The sequence below is a fragment of the Drosophila obscura genome, unplaced genomic scaffold, assembly GCF_018151105.1.
Source record: "Drosophila obscura isolate BZ-5 IFL unplaced genomic scaffold, ASM1815110v1 contig_208, whole genome shotgun sequence".
Lineage (NCBI taxonomy): Eukaryota > Metazoa > Arthropoda > Insecta > Diptera > Drosophilidae > Drosophila > Drosophila obscura.
Window position 1 is genome coordinate 703,717 of NW_024542799.1, and position 27,598 is coordinate 731,314.

At 43.4% G+C, this 27,598-nt stretch overlaps 2 protein-coding genes across 9 annotated transcripts in view; both read left to right on the top strand.

The window, feature by feature from the left end:
• LOC111070899 (SCY1-like protein 2) overlaps nucleotides 1–27,598 on the top strand; it is a 50,660-nt gene that overhangs the window by 13,822 nt on the left and 9,240 nt on the right. For 4 of the 8 annotated variants that reach the window (XM_022361939.2, XM_022361941.2, XM_022361936.2 and 1 more), the window contains exons 1-15: nucleotides 17,637–18,587; nucleotides 18,686–18,811; nucleotides 18,896–18,994; nucleotides 20,108–20,281; nucleotides 20,347–20,467; nucleotides 20,598–20,693; nucleotides 20,766–20,911; nucleotides 21,348–21,478; nucleotides 23,584–23,698; nucleotides 24,206–24,351; nucleotides 25,467–25,620; nucleotides 25,862–26,038; nucleotides 26,113–26,185; nucleotides 26,486–26,622; nucleotides 26,686–26,899. In XM_022361939.2, the coding sequence (XP_022217631.1) occupies nucleotides 18,405–18,587; nucleotides 18,686–18,811; nucleotides 18,896–18,994; nucleotides 20,108–20,281; nucleotides 20,347–20,467; nucleotides 20,598–20,693; nucleotides 20,766–20,911; nucleotides 21,348–21,478; nucleotides 23,584–23,698; nucleotides 24,206–24,351; nucleotides 25,467–25,620; nucleotides 25,862–26,038; nucleotides 26,113–26,185; nucleotides 26,486–26,622; nucleotides 26,686–26,899 (2,092 nt within the window). In that variant the 5' untranslated portion in view covers nucleotides 17,637–18,404. Of the gene's footprint in view, nucleotides 1–7,242; nucleotides 7,370–7,872; nucleotides 7,962–17,530; nucleotides 18,588–18,685; nucleotides 18,812–18,895; nucleotides 18,995–20,107; nucleotides 20,282–20,346; nucleotides 20,468–20,597; nucleotides 20,694–20,765; nucleotides 20,912–21,347; nucleotides 21,479–23,583; nucleotides 23,699–24,205; nucleotides 24,352–25,466; nucleotides 25,621–25,861; nucleotides 26,039–26,112; nucleotides 26,186–26,485; nucleotides 26,623–26,685; nucleotides 26,900–27,598 lie in introns of those variants that run through there. The other 4 variants (XM_041594128.1, XM_041594129.1, XM_041594127.1 and 1 more) reach the window with 4 other exon arrangements.
• On the top strand, nucleotides 12,658–18,297 carry LOC121404507 (embryogenic cell protein 40-like). Its single transcript, XM_041594150.1, has 4 exons — nucleotides 12,658–12,776; nucleotides 17,531–17,585; nucleotides 17,637–18,147; nucleotides 18,263–18,297. Exons 1-4 carry the CDS (start codon nucleotides 12,658–12,660, stop codon nucleotides 18,295–18,297), a joined length of 720 nt encoding a protein of 239 aa, XP_041450084.1.

The window sequence follows — 27,598 nt, forward strand, 5'->3', positions numbered from 1 at the left end:
GTGTGGGGGCGACCCCACAGCTTTGTGTGTGTGTGTGTGGGGGCTTATAAAAACACACAGGACACACACACACACACGGAACATAGAAATAGACAGTCGTCTCTCACCCACAAACAGTTCACTCGCTTAATTTCCGGTCTGTTGTTCCGACCAGCGGACTAATTAAAAGTTCAGACTATCTGCTATACAGTTATATACTCGTACTCACTCGTAAGATTTGAAAGGTCTCCCCCCTCAAAAGCAGAATTCCTTTGACCTTGATGTGGGGGAAGAGAAGCCGGCCAGGGCAGCTGGGAATCACTGTGTAGATTCGTATCCTCCCTTTGTACATTCAACTTGCAATTAAAGTGAAATTTTTGTGCCTTTCCAGCGCATGTAAGGGGAGGAAATGAATTCATAGAATACCTCTCAGGGGTGGAGACAGATAAAATCGACTTGTAGAGCTTTTTGTCTTTGTACACTTAAAATTTCATTTATTCCAAAGAATTTTTCTGCCATTTTTGCGTTAAAAAATGTCTTTTGGTTAAAGGAGGAAAAGGTTACCCAAAACACGCCAGCAAAATCAATGTTAACATTTAAACTAGAAATCTGATGCCGCCGCCGCCCCATAAAACTCTTTTGTCCAAATTTAACACGGTGGTATATTTTCCGAATTTTCACGCAGAGGGCGAAAACAAGCGAAACCGAAAATTTAATAGAATATGCTGGCGTTTGCTTTGGTTTTTTGGGTTGACTGCAAAAATGTTTGCAGTTGCAGCAGCAACCGCAATAACCTCGTCATGGTAACGAAAACCGAAAACTTGTGTGCCACAGAGCAAGAGCATACAAGAGCGCACACATGGAGACACATGGATACATATTAATACGTATGTCGTGCATGTACATACATACATATGTATGTATGTATGGGGTGGCTGGGAAAATGTTAAATTATGAAACGGAAGAGGTATGCCATAAGGTTAGCTTAAGCGGATTAACGAAAATTGAATTTTCAATTTGCAATTGATTGCACTCTTTGGCCACAAGCAAGGAGCCGTACCGGCGGGTTACGGCACGGCACGAAGGACACTGGCCAAATGAAAAACGGAAAATGGACACAAGAAAGGGGACTACGGGCGACGGACGACGCCTTCCTCCATCCTTGCCTTTCAAGTCTGTCAACCAAAACAAAAGTTGTTAATTTAATCAGGTTAAGTGGGTTTATTGATTGTCTTTGATTACGGGTATACGGGTACGGTAGCTGGACCGCTAAACTGAAAAACTAAATTGTGGCTTACAATTTTGTAGTTGGTGTAAATCCATTTAAGCTTATGAGAAAGTTAATTGAGTTGAGGCTTACTGTGTGCGAAAATTCCTTTGAAAAATGTGAGTATGCTTATTTAATTGACTTCAAATTGTATTGAAGCTTTTATAGATTTTTCAAACGAAAATTCAACGTTTCAGCAGTGAAAGTTCTTAGGAATTATAAAAGTGATGTTTATTTTTAGCTAAAAATATTATTCCAGGAAAAATTTGTAGCTCGGAAAGCTCTTCTATTTGCCGATTTATATCTGCCAATTAATAATTCATTATTTGTCAATTGGTTTCCAATGAATAATAAACATCTCATTAAAAACTCAATGCAAATAAAATTCAATTTAATTACCAGTAATACCCATAAATATATTCCTTTTTTATTTAATGATAATTTACTTTACTTTTATGATAATTTACTTTGCGAATATGCAATTTGATATGCATGAAAAATGTACCTACCCATAAATAAACTCATTTGTATTTCTGAATATTTTATGCCATGAATAATTCAATGGAATTTTTTTTATTTGCAATCCTCTTTTTTATTAGTTAAACCTGAACCGCAAAACTTTGCTTTAGCAATATTGTATTTCTCAGAAATAATTTATACTCGTACTCTAGGAATTTTGAAATCCCAATAAAATACAACTTTTGCAACCGCAACTTCACCTTCAGCCAGGACCTCGCTATCCTCTCTATGCGACCTCCCAAAGGAATGTCTAGCTGCTGGTTGACACTTCTCATTGGTCTTCTGTTTAGTTTGGTTTTCAGTTTTAAAATAAGGAAAACTTTTGTGTCGCAAATACTTGGCAGAAACTTTGCTGTTGGCCAAGAAGGCGACAGAAGGCTGACAAGTTGGCCAGAAGAGAAGGTCTCTGCCGGTGCATAGCGTAGAATTTTGTTCACTTTAACTTATACATATATCTTGTCCGATTGTCTTATTATTCGTTATAAATCGATTGATGGCTGCTAAACTGACTTTGAATGGCTTCAAAATCAGAATATACGTACGTACGTATGTATATGCAAACGAGCATAAAAAAACCATTTTTAAAAGTCGCCAAGTCACAAAAAAAACGAAATGAACCACACGCACGCACATATCGGATTTTGGGATACATTTCCCAAATCCACGTCTTTCCTGTATGTCGGCCCATTTTCGTTGAATATTTCTCTCATGCGTTCATATAAATAAATATTTTCCACATTTTTGTTCTCCTTCTTTTTCCTTCGAAATCAAATTAAAGGTATCTCCTGTGCATGGGTGTGCACGAGTATCTGTGTGTGTGTGTGTGTGTGTGTGTGTGTGTGTGTGTGTGTGTGTGTGTGTATCTGCGTGTGGGTTTATTATAAAAATGCCATGAATTGCTCGCGTATAAAAGTCATCATTAATTTCTCTGTGACGCTTTTCTGACAACCATTTTTGGAATTTATTCACTCATTCATGAAGAGGCATCGGAAGCAGTATCATGAATAGCAGCAGCAGCAGGAGCAGAAGCAGCAGACAGACGTCCCTCAAAGACGTGGGCAGGGTCGTTGGGAAACGCCTACTTGTTGGCGTCCTAGATTTTGTGTAGGATAGCTTGAAAGATGTAATTTTTCTAACAAATCGTAGGAGAAATCATAAAAGTTAATTGATTCCAGGCAAATTTTCAGATGTATCTTATTCTAATTTAAATCCCACTGTAACTTTTTGGACTGTGCATACTCGTATTATTAGATGGATTTACGGAAGAGCATTGGGGTACTTATGCTAAAGAATCTTGGAATTTATTGAAGTTTAGTTGAAGGTGAAAGCATTCCTATGTATTCGAATATGTCTCTCTGTTTATCAGAGTATTACGGGGATGGGGAAAATATAAACGGAATATAAGAGCTCATTCTATGCCAAGTTTTTTCAGTCTACGTATATTTTCATAGGTAAATAAAAAAATAAGACAAGGAATAAATTATTGTTTTGAACTGTTTCTATTCATACAATCAATCGCTGAGTAACTATTGGTCGAAACCTTCCCAAAGGGGCGCGACTAATTCGTGGCCACTTATTCGTTTCTTTGGTTTTTACGAGTTCATCAAAGTTGTGGTTGGTTTTTAAAGACTTTGGGCCATGTGACAGGGATAAACAAGGTCATAAAATAAAAATGCGTCGCCTCATAAAATGCGGGGCAAAGATTGCCGCAAAATGCGGCACAGATTCGGCGGCGTGCGAGAGAGAGCAGCTGCTGCAGCAGTAACCAAGAAGCAGCAGAAGGTAGGAGGCAGCAGGAGTGAAGTACAATGCCCAGCAGTGTCTGCAATTTATTATGCATACGCCCTGTAGTGCATATTTGTAGCGTGATAAAATCAGTTAATAGTCGCATGAATAAAACATCGCCAAAAGCCCAACGCCAAACGCAGAACGCATGCTCCCGCCGTGGCAGGTGCGAAGCCCCAAAACCGGAAACTCTTAGCCGTATCGTTTCCGCCGTACGGAACGAGATGGTGATTGCTGGAGCCGTTGTTTGGTAGCTAATAAAAATTGCTAAACGCACTGCCACCAGCAGCCGCACCGACCGACCGACGGACAGACAGACAGTGTATTCTTTTCACAATCAGTTTGACGGCAGAAACTAATTTACTTGTCACTTTTAATTATTGTCTGCTATTAAGCGAAGCGTAAACCCCTCCCCTCACAAGTCCATGTAAATCTAATAGAATACACCAAAGGAGTGCGGAGAGGGAGTGGGAGAGCCGCCATAGAAGACATCTGTGGGTGCGCCCTGCGGCCTGTGGGAGGTGGGTTGATGCTGCTGCTGCTGTTGGGTCCTTCGCCCTCCGGATAGTGGCATATTATTAGATCGTATAAATTCATGTCAGTCTACTTTCGGTTTAATTAACTTTCATGTTTGTATTACCCTATCCGTTTGTGTGTTTGTGTGTGTGTGTCTGTGCGTTGTGCGTAGGTCAGTGTAAAATGGCTTTGTTACTGCAGCTTGTTGCTGTGTTGTAATTGTTATTATGCCACACTAATGACCAAAAAGAGAGAGAGAGAGAGAGGTACATCGTCATAGCCATAGTCATAGCACGCTTCTGTGGTCAGTGGCTGTCGTTGGGTATGTCCGGCATGTCGCCATGGAATTGCCCCAAAACCTAATTGTCCTGTACCCACAACGGGCAACCAAGCACACTCGGTCAATTAATTTTGTGTACGAGCATAGAAATGAAGTTAAATTTTGAAATTGTTTAGCTAACAAACCAAAACGCCTACAGCCAAAGTACATGTATGTATGAACGCATAATTTATTTTACTTCATATTTGAGTTGGAACCAAAACAATCAGTACATAAGTAGGTACCTAAATACATATGTAGTACAATGAAGAAAGGAAAGATTCTGTTGTTAGTATAAATATTATAAGTTCTTAAACATAAAATGGACTCCAAATCGACTTTTAAAACTCCAAAATAACAGCAAGAGAAACCACAGGCATATCTTAAAAATCAAGTAAATGGAACTCTGCTCTCAAGGGCACACCGTAATGTATTCCCAAAATATCAGACTTGACTTGTTTTTATAGGCAGAAGCGGAAACGGAAATGATTTGTTGTTCTTTGCGGCTGCTGCTGTGGTTGTGCGTACAAATGTAATGACTGCTCGACAGGGCTTTCAGTTTTGATTTCCGCACTCTACTTACATTGTGTTTTATGTGTGTATGTGTGTATAAAGTATGTTTTTTTTTTGTGTGGAGCAGCCATAAAATATTCACATCAATTCAGCAGCAGAAGCCGCAGAATTAAAAACCCAAACAATCAAGCAGCACGGCACTCGAATTTTTCCAGCAAAACATATCTATATCTGCATCCATTCATCCATATACTCGTATTATTTTATTGAAACAAGAACTTTTGTTGTTGTTGTATTATTTCACCTGTGAAACCTGTAGGTCGGATGCTGGGATGGCTGGCAAATAAATAGCTGGTGCATTGATGCAGGCCATTAGCCATCGCGAATGGAATTGGAAACGCACACGGCCATACGACCGTTTATCCGGATGTAAAGCTATTTCAGCCCACAGATTTTCTGGCCCTCCACCCCCCTGCCCCCTTGACCACACCGTCACTGAATAAACACAAATGCTGCTGCTGCTGAAGCTGCTGCTGTTGGTGCGTGTGTGTAACGGAAAGCAAACAGCATAGGAAAAACATAGAAAGCAAACAAACGGCGAATGGGAATGGGAAATTGTGTTGCCAGGCTACCACCACCAGCACCACCATTCATCCATCTGTATGCCACAGAGGAAAACAAGCTCTGTGTATGTGTGTATGTATGTGTGGCTGTGTGCATGCAACTCAAGTGCCGCAGCTCACATTTTATCCTGCATACTTGCTGGGGCGTTATTTATAAAGAAGCGGCGGAATCAACTGCGACAGGGCGACAGGGCAAGTGCTTTCGCTCCGCTTTGCTTTTGCTGTTGCTGTTGCTTTCCCTTTGGTTTCGGTTTTGCTTTCGCTGTTGCTTCTCCTGCTGCTGCTGCTGTTGCTGGTGTGGCTGCTGCTGGTGCCACTTTTGTCGGATGACCTTACGATTTAGCCTTGCTATTAATTTTAGTGCATTTGTGAGTACTTTGCTAATTGAACAAATATTTATTAAATGCTTGCTCAAGTATTAGTTTTCATTAGGGCCAGCCGTGTGGGCGAGGCAAATTAATTGTTTACCTTGAAGGCTATATAATAATTTAAGACAAAAACCACACAACAGAATATATAAAGTTTATATTATAAACCCAAATCGAAGTATCCATATAGTCCTGCTTTATAGATTCCCGCCCTCCTTATGATCAGCCATATATCGCCCATTGCTGTGTCATCGCCATTAAATAAGCAGACAGTAATCAGTGTTGACTAACGTCGCTACGTAGAAACAATAAACGGAAAAGATAAAGGAAACTTTGGCGACAGGACACAGGGAGTTCATGTGTGGAATAAAAATTGCCAACTAATTAAATACACCTGATATATGTGCGTCACGTTCGCTACGTTCGTCTGGCTCTCGGGTCAGAGGTCACCTGCTGCCGCTGCTGCTGATGCTGCTCTTCTTAATGTGCAAATAAAATTGCGTTTATGTTCTTGCTGTGCATACTAATTGCTGCAGCAGGAGAGAGGTAGAGCCATGTCCAGCCGCCACATGATGCTACCTTTCAACGCGAAAGCTCATCGCCACCGCGACTGCTTGGCATAATTGCCCCGTTTTGGAACGCGCTTTTCAAATGCCAACCACCACCACGTCCACCCAACAGCATGCCAACCCCCCATTGGGGCTTTGGGTGAAGGCGCAACAAGCGTGAAAGTCAAATCAGCTGCCAAACGGCCTCGTACTCGTATTCGTACTCGTACTCGACTCGTCCTGGTCTAAAACCCTCAACCAGAAGACATATTCTCTTCCTCCACCCACGGAAAGCCCATTTACATGCCCGTCGAAGTGCAGAACTCCACGAGTGTGACATTGACAGAGAGACCCACTTCTGCCAACCGGCTGGCTGGCTGGCTGGCTGGCTGGCTGACTGACTGACTGGCTGGCTGTCCTTGCTCCGACTCCCGCGCGGCCCCTTGCCACAACAAACTGTTGCTTCTCAGCTGTTCTTGGCCTGGAGGCGCCCCTCTTCTTGGCACCTGCGCACTGGCCACCGTCACCTCTTTTTAGTACATGTACGAGAGTGCGGCGTGGCTGTCTGGGATTAAAACTGGGGGTTGGGACTAGGACTGCTACTGGGGCTACTTCTGTGTCGGTGTCGGGATTCGGGACTTCCCCTCTTTGCGCAACAGTTTGGGGCAATTTTTATGTTTGATTGGGACTTTTGCTAGCTGTTGCTTCGCGGCGGCACGCGTCGCGTCGCATCGCATCGCCTCGCGCCGGAGTGGAGTCAGGCACGGCACTCAGTCTGTTTGGGGACTTCACGGCGTGCGAACGTGCGAGAATTGTGAACGCGAGGATTCAGCATCAGCTTCAGTGGGAAATCGACAAAACGGCCCAAAAGGCATATCGCAACGGTCAGCAAATACAAATACACATACACGCACAGGAGAGAGAAGTTTCAGGTATAATACACACATATGAATGCTGTACAGTGTATACACCTGTATATGCCACACATACACCAGAATCGAGAATCGAGCATAAAGTGAAGCAGCAATGGAGGAGTGCTGCATATTATACGCGTTTAATTATTGCGAAAGTGTCATCGTCGTCGTCGTCGTCGCAGTGCCGCTGCCTTTTCTTTGTGACGATCCCAAAAAACGGGGCGACTGCCTTGCCATTCAGATTCGCCTAAGCGTTAACCGTTAAATGTGCTGTTAATTTATACTACACAAATATATGTGAATGTATTTCACAGCATTTCAATCCGAATTTCATTAATTTTTTTTTAATAAAAATAATTTTTAATTTTCGCTCAAATTCGTGGCACAAAAATCTCTTCAAAAATCAAGCAGCATAAATTTCTGGCAACTTTTATTTGTGAAATTCCGAAAACTTTTTCGAAACTTTCGACCGTGTTTTATGTCATTCCTAAAAGAGAGAATGTATTTTTTATATGCCACAGCTCGGTGTCGGTCTCGGTCTTGGTCTCGGTTTGGATTGTGATCCGTGTGGTTGGTGAGCTGGTGTGTGGCATATTCCTGGCCATTTCAGGTGAGTAAACCAATCTCGAGTGCCACTGAAAACTGAGAGCCGTATTCAAAACGTTTCAACGTTGCTGAAAGCTTTCCGCCCCTGGCTTTTGTCTTTTGATTTCGACTGTCAAAATGCATTAAACACTCACATATACACTCGGCCATAAAGGCAACTAATTAAAAAGTACATCACTTGGCAGGAGTTTTGCTGGATTTTGCGGATTTTGGTTGGAGGGACTGGAAACATCATCATAAAGATGGCTCTCTCTGTTAATTAATAAGTGATTATGTGGGGGACAATGTCGAGGACAGATGTTTGATGGACTTTATTATTTTTTCATTTGCGAAGGGCAGATTCCATGACCTTGCGGAAGGATTTAAAGTTGAAGTTATTTAAGATTTGTGGCTTAAGAAAATTGTTCTGGAATAAGAAATATTTAATGAGTTAATTTTTCCTTTCCGTAAAATTTGCTTATGATTTATTTCACACGAATAAAGTTCTCTCGAGTATGGCATAAAATGTGAATAATAGCAAAGGAAAATTCTTAAAAGTCTCAAGCTTTCCGCCCTGTTAAGCATTAGCTTTAACTAATCCCTCTCTGACAACATTTTAATTTGCCTGCTTTAAGGGTGCAAAACAATATATACCGAGAATAGGGCTTTAAAGTGCTTGTTTTTTTTTGCTTACTTTAAATTTAAATATATGCTCAATAAATTCCACATAAAAGCATGGACAAATAGTCGTCGGATTACAATTGGTTTTAATTCCATTAATTAAGAGAATATATTTCTCCCATTTTTCATATGAATCCATTATATTTTCTGGTCATGAATAAATTGCATTCGATATAGGTATATAATATATATACATATACATATATACATTCAATTGATGCCGCATGTATGTATATTTTTGAGAAGGGAATATGACATTTGTATTATACATAGATACACAATAGAACTGCTGCCCATTGATATCATATTATTATTTTTGTAAGAAAGAACATAACAAAAGAATTGTGAATCAAAGTAGGAAATTGAATCGAATTGAATGGAAATTTTTTTTTTAACTTTTGACTTCTGACATGAACAGTTCTTCTAACGATGTCGATGCAAAAATATGTCTTAAATTCTGGTTATTAAAGCAGAAAAACAACCCACTAGCTAATGCCAATGCTGCGACTAGGAAAATAAAAAATTTTCGCGTTTAATTATTCGCTAAAAAAAGGGGTCTTTTGATAGTTTAAGCATCCTTCAAAAATAACAACGTACAATGGAAGATTTAGGTCAACGCACAAGGGGGTGCTGTTATTATTATGCAACTCAATAAGCGTGACAAAGGAAAAACAATATGATGGAAAGTGTTATGCACTTCCACCCACAGCTGCCCTCTCAATGCAATATTTTTTGCATCAGCCTCTCGGCGGGCATCTCGGGCATAAAATTTCTCCTCAAACTTATGCAAATTTCTGGCTTATAATTTTGCCTGAAACGTGAATCAAAAGTTATAAGTAGAAGCGAACTCGAAAAGCGATGGAGTCCGTGAGCAGGGCGGCAGGAGCAGCAGGAGTGAAACTTGAGCATGTTGCCAATTTTAAGTGATTTTAAATAACTGCTGCAGCAACAGGATACTTAAATTATGTTTTATTTTTAGACACAATTGTTGAACAGAAAGAATACGAAAAGAAAAACCTGCATAATGACATAATTTGTAATGTCTTTTGCTCTGAAAAACAGCGCCATGGAAGTCCTCAAAGTTCTCGGTTCTGCAATTTAAAATAATTTCTACTTTTGCCCCCTAAATGCCATTAAGAATTAAGTCATTCAAGGTATTGTTGTCCTGAGGACTGGGGGTTGCAGGAGTGGAGGAAAACTTTTAGCATTCAGTGTGTGTGTGTGTGTAAATGTACACTACTTCTTTGGGTGTTGTTTGTGCGGGGAGGGAGAGGACTGCAGGCTTTTGTTTGCTGTTATTTTTTTGTTTCCTCCTGCTGTTCTCTTCGTGGCTTGTGTCTGGTATTTGTTGGCGACTGTCTGTGTGTGTATGTGTGTCTGTTTTTTTATTACTGCATTTATGCACATAATTGAGTGCTGTCAGAGTTGACGAAGACAACACACACACACACACACACACACACACATATTTTGTAGCGTATTTTTTGGACTTTTTTCACATCTGGGCTTATGGTTTTTATAACGTTCTTTCTATCAGCAAGTTGGCAGAGAATAAAATACCTCGAATGCTCATGTTATAAACTGCAAACAATTTGAAAGATTCCTAGCCTGATGAAAGGTTTTAGTCACAGGCGTGAAGAAAGTTTTTAAAGGGACATTGGGAGAAAAAGACTGGCAAGTGTGATTCCAAGGGCTGATTCTTAAATTTTCAGTCAAGTTTTGCATCATGCTAGCTAGGTGATAAATTGAAGTGCTCGTCTGGAGGCTAGTTAGGCTGTCAGTTAACATTTAACTGGCAATTAAGACAATGTAGTGCCTAGTGCCTGCTTTGACAGCAAGTAAAAGCCTTTATTAGGTTTTTAACCATAACCTCCTGCAAGAGCACACAAACACAAACAGCATGTGTATGCCCTTTGAATGTGGACGTATAGGAGCTACAGTAACTGCTCCTACTTGTCAATAACACAATTTTTTCTAACAATTTCGCTCAATTAGTTTTCGACACACACACTCCCGCAGAAATATAAATATTTACCAAACATTTTCGCCTTGCATGATTTCCATTTTATTGTCCCTGGGCGGGCTGCATTTTTGAAATTCATAATTTTCCTGGAAATTTGCCATTGATTCTCCGCTCCACTCGACGCTTTTTCCTCTGCTCTGTGCCCACAATATTAATCAGGCTGCCTTCTCTATTGGGGGTGCGGGTTGGGAGCGAAAATTGAATATCAAAAATTGTTCTGGCAGTTGCACTAGCACTCCCACAAACATATTTCGACTGCTTTGAATTCATGAAATGTTTTGCGGCTTTCTCTACATTTTTTTGTTGGCCCAATTTAGTTTGCGAAAATTATGAACTGTGGTTGGGGTTTGCCACTAGTCGGAAAATTGCATTGCAATTGGCAGGAAAACAATGTCTCTTTAGGCTCGCACCGACCATGAATGTTGTTGTTGTATTGGGGCTTGGAGTTGTGGGTTTTGTGTGTGTTTTGTCGAGTTTATTGAGTTTGGGGAATACGTTTCAGTTCTATGGCATGTCAGAGAGTTTATAGGAGACTGAAGTTCTTCCCAATCTAAAGTATTCAGAACTTTTTTGTTAACATTTTATATTCTTTTAAATCACATTATTTACTATGTAACTGCGAATATCGTGCTATAATAAATGTTGCTATTTTATATAACAAATTTAGAATTTAAGGTGCATTTTCTCTTTTATTACCATTCGAATCGATGGAGCAACAAAAACAAATATTACCTTACAAATATATTAATACATTTTAGACATTAACTTCCATTGAAAATCAAATCCCTTCTGAGTCAAAGCTTTATTTAATTAAATCGACGCAAAAGCCGTGCAAAAGCATTCTCCTATGGCTAATCTCCGCATTGAATGTCGACTACAATAATATTAATTTTGATTCGAAATGAAGGCGATTGTTGGCATATGCTGGGGCCATGGCATATTAAAATTCATGTTGCGTGTGCACTAATAAGCAATCAAATTCAATTTCCATCCAGAATGGCAGCTGCAGGAGCGTATTTCGCGTTGTCTTAACTCTGTGTGAACAGGCGCTTCGCCCACTCTTCGACAGCTCGTTCTAGACAGCAGGGTTTGGGCTGCTGCTGCTTAAGCTGTTAAATACCGGAATGGAGCCGCATTATTGAAAACTGATTACTCAGGACTCTAACAGGCTGGCAGTCCAGTCACTGTCCCAGACCCGCCAACGGCCCCCAAACAAACAAACATATTAACGCAGTGAGGCCTGACTTCGACGCATATTGGCCGTAGCAATTAAGCCGCCTAGCCAAACATGGCAACATATTGTGCTCACGCACGCGGAAGAATAACAAAAGCAGCCAAAACAGCAGAGAAATCGCCTCTCAGTGGCAACTCTTCCCCGAAATAAAACTAATTGCCCATTCTTCTTAATGCGAATGGATACCCCGGTAGAACGGGTACGAATCCGAGACCATCTTTGCTATCTTCAGTGCGAAAATTTGTTTGCCATGGGAAAGGTACCACAGCCAGAGTGGAGACCACAACTTCCTTCCCATTAGAAAGGGTTAGAAGTGGGTATCTAATAGTCTTAAGGGTCTATTTTCGCTCTTTAATTTGGCAATGCTCAGGGTATAGATACAAAGCGTCTAATTAGTGCTTCGAGTGCCTGTGGCTGTTCTGAAATGAGCTTCACAACTTGTTTCGGGCTCTGAGGCAACAGTTTACAGTTCTTGGCGGCCTCTTGTATACAATAATTATGCCACAATTGTGTTGCTGCTTTTGCTGCTTCTGTTGCTGCTGCTGTGGAAGTTGCAGTTAGCCACAATTCAATTACAATCGCTCGTCTGCAACACTTAAGCAAATGCTTAAGCAGCTTTTGTTTCGATCTCCTTCTCGCACGCCCTCACGACAGACACGAAACTTAGCCCCGCACACAGCACACACACACAAACACACTTCCATTAAATTTTCAAGTGGATACTATGGAGGATAACTAAACAAATTACGCAAAAGATTTAATTAAGCAGCCCGTAATGCCTCAATGACAGGAGCAGCAGCAGCAGCAGCAGCAGCCGCAGTAGCCAGCAGGAAGGGGACTCAGAAGACGCAGCAGCAGAAGCAACAGCTCTGCTCCCTGGGCACGTTTCACGTGCCGTATACGTAATATGCAAATGTGCGCACTTGGCTCGAGGGCACCCACCCAGCAGGGGGAGGGGAGGTGGTGGTGAACGGAGATGAGACCATCAAGACCCATGACAGGGCAGGAGTATTGAACTCAGCCCCTTTAAGGGTGTTACGTGGGTAGAGAGAGAGATAGACAGAGCAGTCCTCTCAGTTGTATAAGATTATTAGGACATTTCGGAGCAGAGAGAAACCACCTGCCGAGGCGTAATTAGCAGGTAAGCAGCAGCTAAAGTTGCAACTTGCAACAGAGGGCACTCTCGAAAGTATGCTATGGAAATGCAGCTGCTCGAAGGCTTCCGGGGAACGAAAATTTATCCATGCTGATGGCAGTCCATGGAATGCGCAGCGGAGGGAGTAGCAGCCGGACGCTTGAAAGTATGCTATGGAAATTTGTCCAGTTATCACAGTGCTTTCCAGCAGAGATGACTGGCCGAAGAGAGTGTCATACATACATATCTCTGTGTGTGTTTCGTGTCACGCAAGCAGCACACATCTGTGGCACTGGCTTTTGTCCCTTTCTCCCTCTCTCTCTCTCTATCTCTCGGACGAGTCGGACAATAAACGAGGCAAATGCAAACAAAAGATGGGGCACAGTCACAGTGGCCCTAACTGCCGCACACACACACACATAACCCATGCTGTCATGTCATGTGTGTGTGTCTATGGCTAAAGGGACCATCATATCATTTTTTTCTAATTGAGACATCTGTGTGCCTGTGTGTGCCTGTGTTTGTTTTGGCCACTGTGCCTGTTTGTCTGTCTTTCTCGCTGTGCATCTGGGTGTGTGTGTTTGTCTTCAATCAGCGCTTTGCTTGGCAACATGCTGCCACTGCCACTGCCACTGTTGCTGTTGCTTCCTTTGTTCTGCCTTTTGTGCCTGACTTTGTGCTAAAAATATTTAACGCTCAGCAGAACCTTAAATGCGCACAAATACACTCACGCACATACACATATACATACATATTTTGTCAAAAATATAACATTCAACAACAACAACAACACACACAAATCTCTCTGCTTCTTAGTGGCCAAAAATAATTCTCGCGCACTGTGCCATTCACCATATTTCCTTTCCTTTCGTTTCGTTCGCGTCTTCTTTTTCTAGATATACTACAGAGGGTATTTACGATTTTGAATAGATGTTTGTTCTGTTGCAAGCGCCAAATTTTTGTCAAAATAATTACATGAATTTGTACAGTTTCGATTAAAGATGGAATCATTTGGGTTATTCACCAGCAATGAAATATTAATCAAAATAAATGCACCATAGCACCATGCTACCATCGAAAGGGTATCCAAAGTTTATGCCCCGATATATTTATATGTTTGCAATGGTGTTTGTATTTGTGTTTACGAAACGCTTTTATCATTTAATTTTGGATGCTTTAGTCCGTGCCCCAAATCCCCCCTCCGTGCCCGCGACCGCGTCCGCATTCGCGTCTACGTCCGGGTTCGTGCTCATGTCGCAATCAATAAAACCGGCCCGTGCCACATGTCCACGTATACCAGCCACGAGCTGCTCGCATTAACAGCTTTCCATTCTCTAAGCCACCCCTCCCCTCCGTCCACCGTCCACCCGCTCTTAGGTGCGCGAGCGAGCCTTTATAAAATTTAAATTGAAATTAACAGCGATTTTGTTCGCTAACTTTGTCAATGAGATTTATTAGGAACTTGATAGCAGGTCAATGGATAAGCCACTGCCATTAAAAACTCGCATTTACCGCTGATTAAAGGTGGCACTCGTACAACCGGAAAATGGATCAATACGGGCATAGCATCTTCTCTCATTTAATGTGAGTTTCATCGCATTTTATATAATCCCGAATTTTAAATGTGAATCCTCCAAAGTTGGAATAAATTAAATAAATTTCATTCTCGATACAGAAATGGACAGACAGATAGAATATATGGATTTGGAATTGTATCTACTGCTGCGATTTAATTACATTTATTCAGTTTTGATTTAATGCCTGCAGGAAAAACATACATACATACATACAAATAAATGCACATGAATGAATCTATTTTATTTGTTGTTTATTTAGTATTAATTTAATGTATGGAAAATATTGTTTTAATTCTCGTAACATGGCAAAGTCCAACTAAACAAAAGCAAACAAAATGTGTACGCACTTTTATATTTGCGCATATTTTCATTTATTGAATGATTTCGTTATTCTCACTAGTTTTTATTGAAGAAAGAACTTGCAGATTCCTGGCAAAAAATGTCCATTCGCATAAATTTTTTGTACAATTTTTTGGAGAAAGACAAGCAGCCCACTAAATGATTCAATTCAAAATAAAATTCCATGGACTTTTTTTTTGCGAGTAGATTACAAACGGAATACCATAAAACCGAATCGCATTCGTTCGCCTCGCTTAACCGCCTTAAATATTTAAGCTTGTTTGTCCTCGATTGCAAAATGCTGACCTAGAAAGTTGCCACCGCCAATCGGTATTCCGTCGTGCCCGCGTCCTATCCTACTGCTGTCCTGCTGCCATTCTGGCTGTCTGTTAGCCATCATCGGTTCGTGTCCGGTGTCGCCCATTCGTTTGTCCGTCTGTCCGTTCGTCTGCTGCCGCCGCCTCTCCACAGTTGTTACTTTGTTCCGTTTGAGTACAGACACCATTAAGCACACAATGCGGCCAAGTTTCTCGGCTCTCATATTTTATTTATTTACCATCAACACAATTTATTTAACGTAAAAATTTCACGCTACTTTGCCCAGATGCCTGGGCCTTAGCCCTGGTCCCACTTTTCTGGAAAACGGCAGAGAAAAAGCCAAAAGGTAAATGTTTTCACTAAATAGTTTTACGTTTGCTGGAAAATTTATGTACCCTCGTTTGTGCCCCCTCCCCCTCACAGCCCAGAGACTTCCTTTGACTTCAGACTGTAAGATGTCTCAAGTCGATTTGCTGGCTTTCCGATCGTTGGGTGCCTCTTGCCAAAATGTTTACTTACCTTGAATAATTCATTGCACAAAGACCGTACATATAGCCTGCGTAAACAGCAGACAGGCTCCTCCGGTGGGGATTGGGGAGTGCAGCAACGTTTATGCAGCGTGCCTCATGGCATGAACAGGGACTTTGACACATGTTTTGCAAGTCAAATAGCATCATGTTTCCATTTGGCTAATTTCCAAAATACATTTATGTATTTATGCAATTTCATTTCATAATTTTCCGCCAGATTTTTGTTTATTTGTCATAATTTTTGCTCTCTGCTGCCGCTGTTTTCAGCAATTAATAAAGAGATTATGTGTTAAGCGTATTATCATAAATTTATAAAAAGTTTTCGTCACCTCTCTTTTCAACAAACATTCCCACAGTCATCTAGACAAACAGACAGACAGAAGTCTGCATTGAATGGGACTGGAGCTGGTGGCGAACTCGTTTAACTTTTTAATTGTGCAGTTTTGTGTAAAGCAACCGAAAGAATGCCATGAAAACGAAAGTGAAAATTCAATAGAATTTTTTAGCAAGCAAATGAATCCGAAATGCTCTTTATATACAAATCTCGCTGCTAACGAATCTAATTGCTAAAACAATGCTTTGAGTGCAGTGAATTGTGGAATCGAATCGTTATTCAGATATCAATTTATTGTGAAAACTCTTTAATTGTGGGTCAGCAATCTGTGTGTTCGTTTGACTCTAGGAACTCTGCACTTCATTTGATAAACGAGATTTGGGAAAATGCCAAACATATTGTCTCTTGTGGAACGCTTAATTGGTGGGAGGTTAACAATTGTTTGAATGTGCTCAATGAAAAACCAAACTAAACGAGCAGAGATTTTTGATTTTATTTGGGTGTGGTATTCGTAAAAATATAATAAAGATAAAGTAAATACGTATATTTTTTGTTTGCCAATTAAAAAGACCTTTTATTTAAGTTTAATTTGTATAATTGTATAATTTGTATTAAAATTCTGGTATTGCGGAGGAACTCACTCAATTATCATTATTTAATATTTACACACCAATTTAATACAACAAATGAATTAACCTTTTCAAAAGCTAGCCATAAATTCACGCACATTGAATCCAAAGTATTAGGTTATTAAAAATGTACGTTAAAGTCGAATTAACCTTTTCAAATATGTCAAGCCATAAATATGTAATTAATTATTATTTGAATATCATGTTTGTTATCAAATATTTCCAGACGTGTAATTAGCTGAAAATATTCTGCTTTTGGGGTAAAGCGTGAATTATTCCACTCATTTAACTCATTTGGGCAGCAGAAGGGGTATATAAATTAAATCATTCATTATCCATATTTGATTTTGGTAAATTTAAGTTAATCTGCCACATATTTTCGACTACCCACAGATTTAAACTATTTAATCAAACTATATTGTTTATGATATAAGAGAATCAATTTCCGGCAGCATCCACACTGTTGGGGAAAATGCATCTGCATATCCTTGCTGATTCGCAGTAAATTTACCGGACTCTTGGGCTTTTGGCTTTTAGGAGGGGCGGGTGGGGGTGGATAGAAACCGAGTTTAACCCTCGCTTTGCTGGCAGTTTATGAACATATGAATGGAACACAAAACTCGGACCGAGTCGTGGCCCATAAGCGCATTAATTACCAGCGAACTGAGGGTTTGTGGTTCCTCGCTGCTGGTTTCGTTGTCGGGCCAACCGGGCGTATGAGCAATGTGAAGTGGCCGCAATTAAAGTGAAATTAAAATGTATTTCTGCTCTCATGGCCCTGCCTTTCATTGCAGCCCTGCGAACTTGAAAGAAAATCAGCGCTCCAAGGAGACGACCAAGGACCAAGAGGTAGGCCAACGAAGGAAGCCGAAACGCGACTCCTGATTGGCGGCTGGGCAGACATCCAAGACAACGGCAACAACGGCGGCCAGAATTTTCTCTCGTTTGGATAGTGTCGAGGAGGTGCAACGCGGTCGCAGTGGCAGCGCTGTCGGAATAGCACCGGCAGGTGCAGTGGCAGCGGCAGCGGTGGCAGCGGGTTCACCAGCCAGGGCTGGCCAGCAGCAGCAGTTTGGAGGCGGAGGTGTGGGCGGAGGTGTGGCTGCTGTCGGTGTGGGTCCGGAAACGATTGCGTCACGTCAGCGGAGCGCCAGCACGGTGCTCGACATAAGCCTAGCGGAGCGCAGCAAGGTCTCCTCCATCGGAGGCCCGCCCACTCCGCAGGTGGGTCTGCTCAAGCGCGGCTCTCTCTATCCTGGAGTCGGTGGTGGTGGTGGTGGCGGTGGTGTCGGTGTCTTGAATGGACTTGGCCTCGGCGATGTGATTTCAACGAAATGCGAATCATTTAATGGAGTGGGACTGGGCGTCGGCGTTGGAGTTGGAGCTGGTATCGGTAGTGTGGGCGGTGTGGGTGTGGTTGGGCCATCGGTCGCAGCCCCAAGCACGGGAATAGGAGCAGGAGCAGGAGCAGTAGCTGGACAACGCGGACGTCTATCATCTCTGTCATCATCATCATCCCCCGCAAGTGTACCAGGTGCAACCCTCGGGGATCCATCAGTAGCAGGAGGTGGGGCCGGTTCTGCCCCAACCATCGGCAGTCCGCCCGTTCAGCCGGGCCCCAAGCGGCAGGGCAGCTTCTCGAATGTGTTCTCGAAGCTAATCGATGGTATGCCCGCCGGCACAATGTTTGCCAAATTCAAGAGCACCAATGTGGCAGCAGCCACCACGTCGCAGAGCGTCGCCGAGGGCAATCCCATTACGCAGTATTTTGAGATTGGCAAACCGGTGGCCTGTGCCGGACCAGAGTTGGCCTGGCGCATACACGATGCGTACCGCAAAAGCGACAACAAGGTGAGTTTTTCCCCCGAATCCACGACCCCCTCCCACCAAAAAACCACAAAAACTGCCTGCCACAAATGGAAATATTCATCGTCTTTCTTTTGGGCCAGGAATGCTCGGTGTTTATTTTCGAGAAAAAGGTTGCGGAGAAGCTGCACAAGCCGCGTCGCAAGGAGACCATAACCGAGCTGCTAAAGAGCTCGGTGAAGACACTGGAACGCTTTCGCCATCCCAGAGTGAGTGTTCCGTTTCCCTGCCCCCCATCGATAATTACTTTTTCGAAAGTCTCTCTCTACTTTACTGGTGCTGTCTTTCTGCAGATACTCCAGATCTATCACACAGTCGAGGAGAGTGCGGACACGCTGGCCTTCGCCTCGGAGCCCATCTTTGCCAGCCTCTCCAATGTGCTGGCCTTTCACGTGAGTTTTAGTTTTCCGTTTTCAGTTTTGGGGTTTTGGACACCGACACGAACATGCAATTTGTGTGTGTGCGTGTGCCTGGATCGAGGCCTAAAGGTAGTTCTCCCTACAGCCACACCCACACCCACTTTCTCTTGTGTTTCACCGCTTAGATTGTTCTGTGTTGACTGTTGTTTCTGCTGTGGCTGTGGCTGCGGCTCTTTCCAGTGTTTTGTTAAAGTTTCTCTGCAGCCAACTCAAGTGCATAGTTTGACTTTCAGCCCATTGCTTTCTTCTCACAGAGAAGAAGGCGGAACTATTGGGTATGCATGACAAGAGCCAGCCAGCCAGCCATCCAGCCAGCCGGGAACACTCACACAACTAAATCGAATTACACTGCGTGCGTTTGCGTGTGACTGAGTATCTGTGTGAAAGTTTACGCTGCCAGGATTGAGTCAATAAAGAAAAGAGCTTCGGTCTGGGGCCGCACAGCTCTCAAGTTGATACGCTCGGACAGTGCGTTTCACTCTCACATTAAGTGTATCCAAATAATGGTAGTTATGCCAGCTATGCTTATATGTATATTGATTCGATTCAGTATAATTTTGGCTAGAAATTTCATCAGTTGATAATCAACAAATATTTACCATCAGCAAAGCTATATCCATGTACCGCACTGTAGCCGGTACAACAGCTTGCAAGTCTATTGAGGTGCACACACAAAAATGCCTGAACAGAAACCAGCAAAACAATAACCCAAAGAGCAGCAGAGAACCCTTCGAATAGTTTTGCAGTCTCAAGGAAAGTCGATTCGAGTTAAATTACATTGAAAATTGCCAGAAGGTAAAACACAGAGTACAAACAAATTGCCTCTCACAGCAACCAATGTAAAATTGGAAAAGCAATGCGAAGGTTGGAAAAACAAAGAGAGAGAGAGAGAGAGAGAGAGAGAGTGAGAGATTTGAGTGGCTTATCATCAAATGCAATGGGAATTTTTAAGTTATGATTCGAAGGTTGCCTTTTGGCCTTGCTTCAAAAAGAGTGATCCAAAACGAAAAACGAAAAGGGGCAACGTTGGGACGAGCTCAGACCGGGATTAGGCACTAACTCTTTATTGCCTGTCTGTTCGTGCAGGAGTCGAAGACCTATGACAATGCGAATGTGCCAGCTGCTGGGGCTGGGGCTGGATCGGCTGCCGGAATGAGTCCGGCCCAGACGCAAGGCACGGCGGGCGTCCAACCGCAGCGGCCCGCTCATGCAAAGGAATACAGCTTCTTGGACATGGAACTCAAATACGGCTTTCTCCAGGTGAGGAGTGGCTGTGTGGCTTTCGCTTAGTATATTTTGTATGCTATTTGTATGTTGTCCTACAGCTGACGGAGGCCCTGGCATATCTTCACTATTCCGGTCACGTAATTCATCGAAATGTGTGTCCATCCTCAGTACTAATAACCAAACGCGGTATATGGAAGCTGGCCGGCATGGAATATGTGGGTGAGTATATACTACCCACGAGGTAGTAGCCAGTAGCCAGTAGCCACTGGCCATTGGACAAATTGAAATGAATTGAACTGAACGGGCAATGGTGGGGAAACGGCAATTTGTATTCATATTCGCATTGCAGAAAGAATGAATGAGACTGATTTGAATAGCTCAATTCCGTGTCCGCCGTGGAGCAACAGGGTGTCAAAGATGGCCCAGCCGAATCTGGATTTTATGGGTAATATAGTCCCCCCATACACACCCATTTGTTTCTTTTGGATGTTCTTGATTATATTGTGTGATATTTTAGCACCCGAAACACAGTCAACGTCCAAGTGCAGTCTGCTCAGCGATATGTTCTCATTGGGAATGGTGATCTGTGCGGTCTTCAACAATGGCAGGCCCCTGATACAGGCCGGCAACTCAACCTCCAACTATGCCAAGCAAATGGAAACGGTGCGTAAATAGCAGAGGGGATGATGATTGAAGGACAAGTGCCAATTGGTTGGAATTGCTACGCTTGGCTGCCTCTCCCTCGGCTCTGTTTGGGTTGTTTGCCCGCTGTAATTAGATTCGCAGCTTTGTCAAATGCAAATGTAATCAAAAAGTCCACTTGAAACTCTAATTATTTTGCCACTTGTGCGGACAGGTGACGGAGCGGAGCGGAGCTGAGCGGAGTGGAGCATCGTCAACCGAAGCAACAGAAGCTGTAGCCAACCGCCCTCCCCAGGCGTTTGTCATTAAAACTTTTCGTCCTGTCTGGGGCATTGGACTTGTCCTCAAGTGGTTTCTAATGTTGTGGCCAAGTTTATTTCGGTTATGCTTATACTTTTCCCCCCCTCTCTCTCTCTCTCACTCTCTCTCTATCTGTGTTGGCTTTCCTCAACAACAGTTGGATGATATGGTCCACAAGTTGATGCCTCGTCTGCCCATTGCCCTGCAGGAGGCCACTTCGCGCATGGCCAGTCGAGATGCAACGGCCCGGCCCACCGCCCAGCTTCTGCAGTTGATCAAGTACTTCATGTGAGTGGATAAATTAATTAACTTTCAGCTTTCAGCATTCAGCATTCAGCGCTAAAACGTATACCAACAGCCAAGAGTAACAGTAACAGTCGCCAAAGTAATAGCAATTTGTGCAGTTTTTCCACACAAAGTTTATTTTGTTTCTTTGAGTTTCAAAATGTAATTGACACCTGCTGAAAGCAGAAACTCACTCAGCCCTGAAGGGGAAGCTGGCAGTTGGTGAGGGTGATGGTGGGGGTGGGTGTGGGTGTGGTACACGCAATCTCTAAGCCAATTTGTAGCTAAAATTCAATTGAAGGTTTAACATTTTTTTTGTTTGTATTTTTTTTTTTTTTTTGCACCAACATCCATCTAGACACACGCACACTTTAATTACGTCTGTTTGCCAAATGAAAGCGGTAATCAGACCTGAAAGGCATACACAATGCAAAGTGAATGGAAGCTGGATGCTCCGGGAAACTCCGAAGAGATGAATGGTAGCCCGACGAATGTCCCAGACGGAGCTGAAAGGGAGCTGAATGAAGATTGGAGCTGAAGTGGTAGCTTTTCAGATGATTGTGCTGTTGAATAGTTGAATTCGAGTGGCAGTTGGAGGCATCTCCTAGGAGCTGCCTGCTTGACGCTTGGATTTATGACGACAGCAGCCTGTTCCAGCAGCCTTCCTCCTGCAGATATCTGCGGTAGGTGGTAGCCCGGGCGTGCAGGCGTGCCGCGCTTAGACAAACAGAGCCAAAGATGATGCTGGTTGCTGAGGGAGATGCTGCATAGCTGAAGTGGCAACGGCAGCACAGCCAACACAGATGACGATTCCATGAGGAGAGAGCCCCACCCAATGGATACCGCAAACCTGGCTAAAAAGAAAGATTTGACAGTGGGAATGTGAACGGGAAGGCTACAGATTCCCCTTTCCACCCATTGTGATAGAATTATTCAATGCTCTGGCATAGCTAACATTCGGACTGATATACCCTTCGCTATACCCATCTTTGTGCGGCTCTAAACGCGCTGACAGAAGCAGCTACAGGGACGGCATCAGCAACAGCAACAGCGTGCTACTCCCATCCACTTTCATCACTTTCCATTCCATTTCCATCTCGACCATGCTCCCTTTCTTGCCTCTGCCCCCTTTCGCCCTCCTACCGCCACCCGCCAGGCAAGCAGTCAGTCTGTCAGCCAGGTTGGTGGCAGCACTTTGAAGTTAATTTAAATGTTGTCAACATTTTCCGCGTTTTTAGCAGCGTATGCAAATGGCTCGAGTGTCTTGGCAATCAGTGGCAAGCTAACTTTGCTCGCTTACTCTGCCCCCCACTCGCCCCAGGTAGACTCCTTGCCAGGATGGATATACTTGAAATATGATTTTGCGTGGTTGGTTGCGCTGATTAAGTCGACAAAAGGAGGGGGCAAATCAGCTGGACAGCATCTGTTGCCCGCGTGCAACACGGCGCATACGTAATTCGATTTAGTTGCATTGTTTAACAAAGCGCACTGCTCAGCGGCGAATAATACAAATTTATCTGCCATTTTCTGAGCAATTTCAGCAGCCAAGGACCCTCTTGGCCTGCTCCGCCGCAGATAACGGACTTAGCACCGACCGAAAAAGGGGTGCGGTATGCCCGCCCGGAATGTGGTCGAAAGTAAACACTTTCTGGCAATTAAATTTCAGCAATTTGCATTTACATAACAATGAAATATACGAGTATTTAAAATTCCAAGCATTCAAAAAGTTCTGGCACCGCCCGTGGCTCTTGGCTTAATATTTTAATTGGAGCCCCGGCTCCCACCCTACACCCCTTGCAGAGATACATAAATATTTTGTTTGGTTAATTTTTGGTGGGTTTTTGTTTGTTTGTTGATGAATTGAATTTTCGGGCTTAACATTTAATTTGCCTGCAATTTTCCCCACTAATCCGTGTCCAACAATTCGTCGCGAAAAACTGAAATGAAGCACTTAAAGCGAGCGATTACGATATTATTCGTTTGAAATACGCGAACGAGTACTGTCTGTCACTCGTCCAACATTCACTCAAAATGACACGGCTGATGGCGATATTTAATTTAATTTGGTGCGTTGCTTGTGACTTAATGTTCCTTTGGATCCTCCACAGCGATCCGGCCATAAATGCTCTCAAATTCCTGGACGTGGTCAACATGAAGGACACGCAGCAGAAATCCCAGTTCTACAAGACCACCTTGATAGAGGCCATGCCGGTGATACCACGTGTAAGTCTCACTCTCTGTCTCACGGCCACTCACCGGAAACGGATGCAGCCATTTTTGGGTTTTCTTTATTTTACTTTGTTGGTTTTTGGTGGCGGGAATGGGGAGTAGCGAACAGACAGAACAGCGCATTAATCATTTACTGGCGCCAAGTTGTGCGCTTTACGGCCAAACAATTTGTGAATTACGAGCCGTTTTATGACAGTTGCAAAAATGTTGCTGGCAAACGAGTGTCCCTTTGTTTTCTGGCTCCGAGCACAGATGGCCATGGCCCTGCCATCGCAGTGTGTGCCACCGCCGAGCCATCAGCAACAGGCACGAAACAGGAACCTGCACAGCAACAATGGACCTGAAGCGGAAGGTGGAAAGGCTTTGGCCATTGTCCGACATCGTTAATGACAGCTTATCATCGGCAATTGAAATGCCATAGACTAGTTAATGACTGTCTGTGTCTGTTCGCCCACAATTTTATGCACCCTTCTTTCTTTCTTTCTTTTACTCACTCTGCAGAAACTTTGGTGGCAGACCATTTGGCCAATGCTCAAGTCGGAGATCAACAACAATGAGGTTCTGGCCGCGGTCCTGCAGCCCGTCATGCTTTTTGTCCAGGAAGCCACTCACTTCGAGTACGATGCTTTAATGTCCGCCACAATGAAGTAAGTACAACTTTTGAATAGCTTTGAATAACCGGCGAAGGGAAAGGAAATTGAGCTCCAGCAGGCACTAAAGCGAAAAGCAACTCGAGCTGAAGGTCACAGATAGAATTCAAATATGAATTGATACCAGATGGGTGACTAAATGAAGGGAATGGACTAGAACTAGACTATGAATTGATATCAGATCGGTGACTAAATGATGGAAATCGAATATGATGCTAACGGAGTAGATTAAACTATCAAAAAGTGCTCAGATAAATCGTTCAATCAATGGAACTAAACGTAAAATATGAGATTAAATGGACTGCATAAACTTAGCCACTATATTCATTACACCCATTCATATTTAAATAACTGAACAAAGTCCGGCGGTAAGTAGTGCCTCAATCCTCCCATTGTTGGGGCAGCTTCCGGAGTTTTCTCCTTGTCTCTTTGTCTCCCTTTTCCATTTTCGTTTCCGTTTGCGTACTTCAGGATCCAGGATCCAGGGGATCTCTACCAACTGTTTGCTTAAACAATTGAGAAAAACTTTTCGGACACTTTTTGGTGTTATTTAATTTTCATGACATTTTATTGCGCTCAGTGGGACGTGGGCGACACGACACGGCAGTTCATATTGTAATTTATAGAGCTCAAGTGGAAGCTGCAAACTTTCCCAGCTCAACTACTATGCCGTGGCAGGCAGGGCCATGCTCTCACCTTTTTTGTGGCAGCCGTGCATAAATTAGTGAAACAGACAAAGCCCGGAGATACCGGAGTAGCACCTCCCACTCGGTGCGGTGAGCTGAGCTCCGGTTCGCGCTCACTATACTCGCACTTTGCTGGAAAGTTGGTGGCGATGGGCGGCAAAGTTTTCGGCCACTTGTAAGGCGCTTACTGACACCCTGTCCAAAAAGTTTCTCCCACACGACACAGCCACAAAGGACACGGACACGGACACCAAACACAGAACACAGAACACGGAACACGGCCTAATGCGTTTATTTTTAGTTATTCCTTTCTTTCTGGAATCCGGCCATAAGTCACCGAAACCGAACTTTTATCTAATCAAATCTGTGGCGTATCGCTCGCTGCTCTGTCTCTGTCTTCTTTGGGCTGTCTGTCGCCTGTTTCAGAATCGTCTACAACACACCGAAATCCATTCAGGCAAGCGTTACGATACTTGAGAATTTGCATTTGATTATTGAGAAGACGAAGCCGGAGGATGTCACCACAGATATAATGCCGATGCTATTCTGCTCCTTTGACGGATCCACGATACAAGTGCAGGTGAGTGCTCTGCTTTCTGCTTTCTTGGCTATGCAAATGAGTTGGGTGTGTGGGAGGGGGGTGGGGACTCAAAGACAGAGCACAGAAATGGAAATATGGGTTGACAGAGCTGATTGTGTAATTACGAGGCGAGCCACTCGCATAGCAGCAAATTTCTCAATTAACTGCGATGCGTCTCAGGCCATAGAAAAGCCAAATTCATGAATTTCCATTTGGTTTGCTTTGTGTGTGTGGTGTTTAGAGTGCCGCCGTAGTGGCTGTGGCCAATGTGTTTGACAGCATCGATGAGCTATCCATACGCCGCATGGTCCTGCCCAAGGTCAAATTGGTATTCGAGAAGAACATCACCGATCCGAAGATAGTGCAGAATGTGCTCATGTGCATTGAGCGTGTAATGGACCGCATGGAGCGGGCACAGGTGAGTGCAGTGCAGTGCAAAACACAAATCCAAACAAATTTCCATAAATCTTGTTGTGTGTTATTTATGTGCAGGTCATGGAGGAGGTACTGCCGCTGCTGGCCAATATTCGCATACCCGATCCCGATATCATCATGCGTACTGTGCGTAAGTTGACCCAGACAATGCCTGCTCGTTCAATTTCACACACAAAAACAAAAGTTCGCATTGTTGTTACCCATTGCCGATAACCAAAAACTAATTAACTTGCATAAAACTCATTTGCGAGCCTGCTGGCTGCTGGCTGCTTCTCACAGATACAACACACACACACATGAATATTAGATTGTATCTAGCAACAGTGCGTTTCAGAATTCAGAACGGAATAATCCCACAAATCATAAAACGCACTGTTGAGAGCCAAAAGCTTATCACAAGAGTCGTCTCTGTTGCTCTTCGATTCCACAGGCATCTATCATAAGCTGTTTGTGGACAAATCCTACGGCCTGAGCGTGGAGACCATGGCCACCAATGTGCTGCCTCTGCTCATACCGCACACCGTCAATCCGGCACTCAATTTCGAACACTATTGCTATCTGCTTGAAGTAAGTCCCCACGAAGCCACACGAATTGTTTCAGGCTAAATACGCTGTTCTATGACCGACCAGGTGCTGCAGCAGATGCTGGAGGCCATCGATCGACAGCAGCGCAACAAATTGAAGCTGGACAACCTGTCGATGGCCTCGCCGGAGCGACACCGGACACTGCGCCACCAATTCTCGACGGACAACATGAATGCGCCGCCCTTCAACATACCAAACCTGCGCATAGATCAGCGCAAGACCTCCAGTGCCGAGGACATGGCCCGCAAGAACTCTGGCGGTAAGTGGTAGTGGTTGGGCGGTTGACAGTACCCGTAATATATCCTTAATTGTGTGTCCTCCGGTCATTTATAATTGGAAATTTTAGTCGTGATTTCCATTTGATATCCATCGAACGTGACGGAAGCTCTAATCAGTAATGTCTCTCTATCTGTCTCTCTCTGTTTCTCTGGCCATTGTGTGGCCATTGTGGGGAGCCGTTAATTGTATTATTAGGAAAATGATAATTTTATAATAACCAAAATTAAAATCAAAAGCGGCGCTCGCAGCCAGGTATTATCTGCAATAGCAGCAGGATGTGCCTGTGCCTGTGCCTGTACTGCTACCTAATGAACCTTTGCCCATAATGATGATTTATTATGATGGCCCTGGCCACCATACACTCTGCACTGTGCACTCTGCACTCTGCACTCATTTTCCTGCAGTTTCTTGGCAACAAACAATTTGCCATAATTGTAAGCTGTGTTCCCTGGTCCTCCGCCTGTCCCTGTCCCATTTCAGCGAGTTGAGAGTCTGCATCTGTAGATGGAAGAGTATGATGCATTCATGTTTAAAGCTAGGCAGGGGCGCTGTCTTTTAGAAGAAATATGAAGAGCTGCGTCTGTTCCAACTCAAAAACGGAAGACAGAGCCATTTAATCCAAAATTTAGCATATTAATATTATATAATTGGGGGAAAGACTCTAATCATGCTCGCAACA

Excerpts from the sequence above, each read along its gene's own strand:
- LOC121404507 (XM_041594150.1), top strand. The coding sequence starts at position 12,658 with ATGACAGGAGCAGCAGCAGCAGCAGCAGCAGCCGCAGTAGCCAGCAGG. Across the intron at positions 12,777-17,530 it reads ACGTTTCACGTGCCGTATAC|CCCTGCGAACTTGAAAGAAA; the intron begins GTAATATGCAAA and ends CTTTCATTGCAG. Across the intron at positions 18,148-18,262 it reads CGGTAGTGTGGGCGGTGTGG|TGTACCAGGTGCAACCCTCG; the intron begins GTGTGGTTGGGC and ends ATCCCCCGCAAG.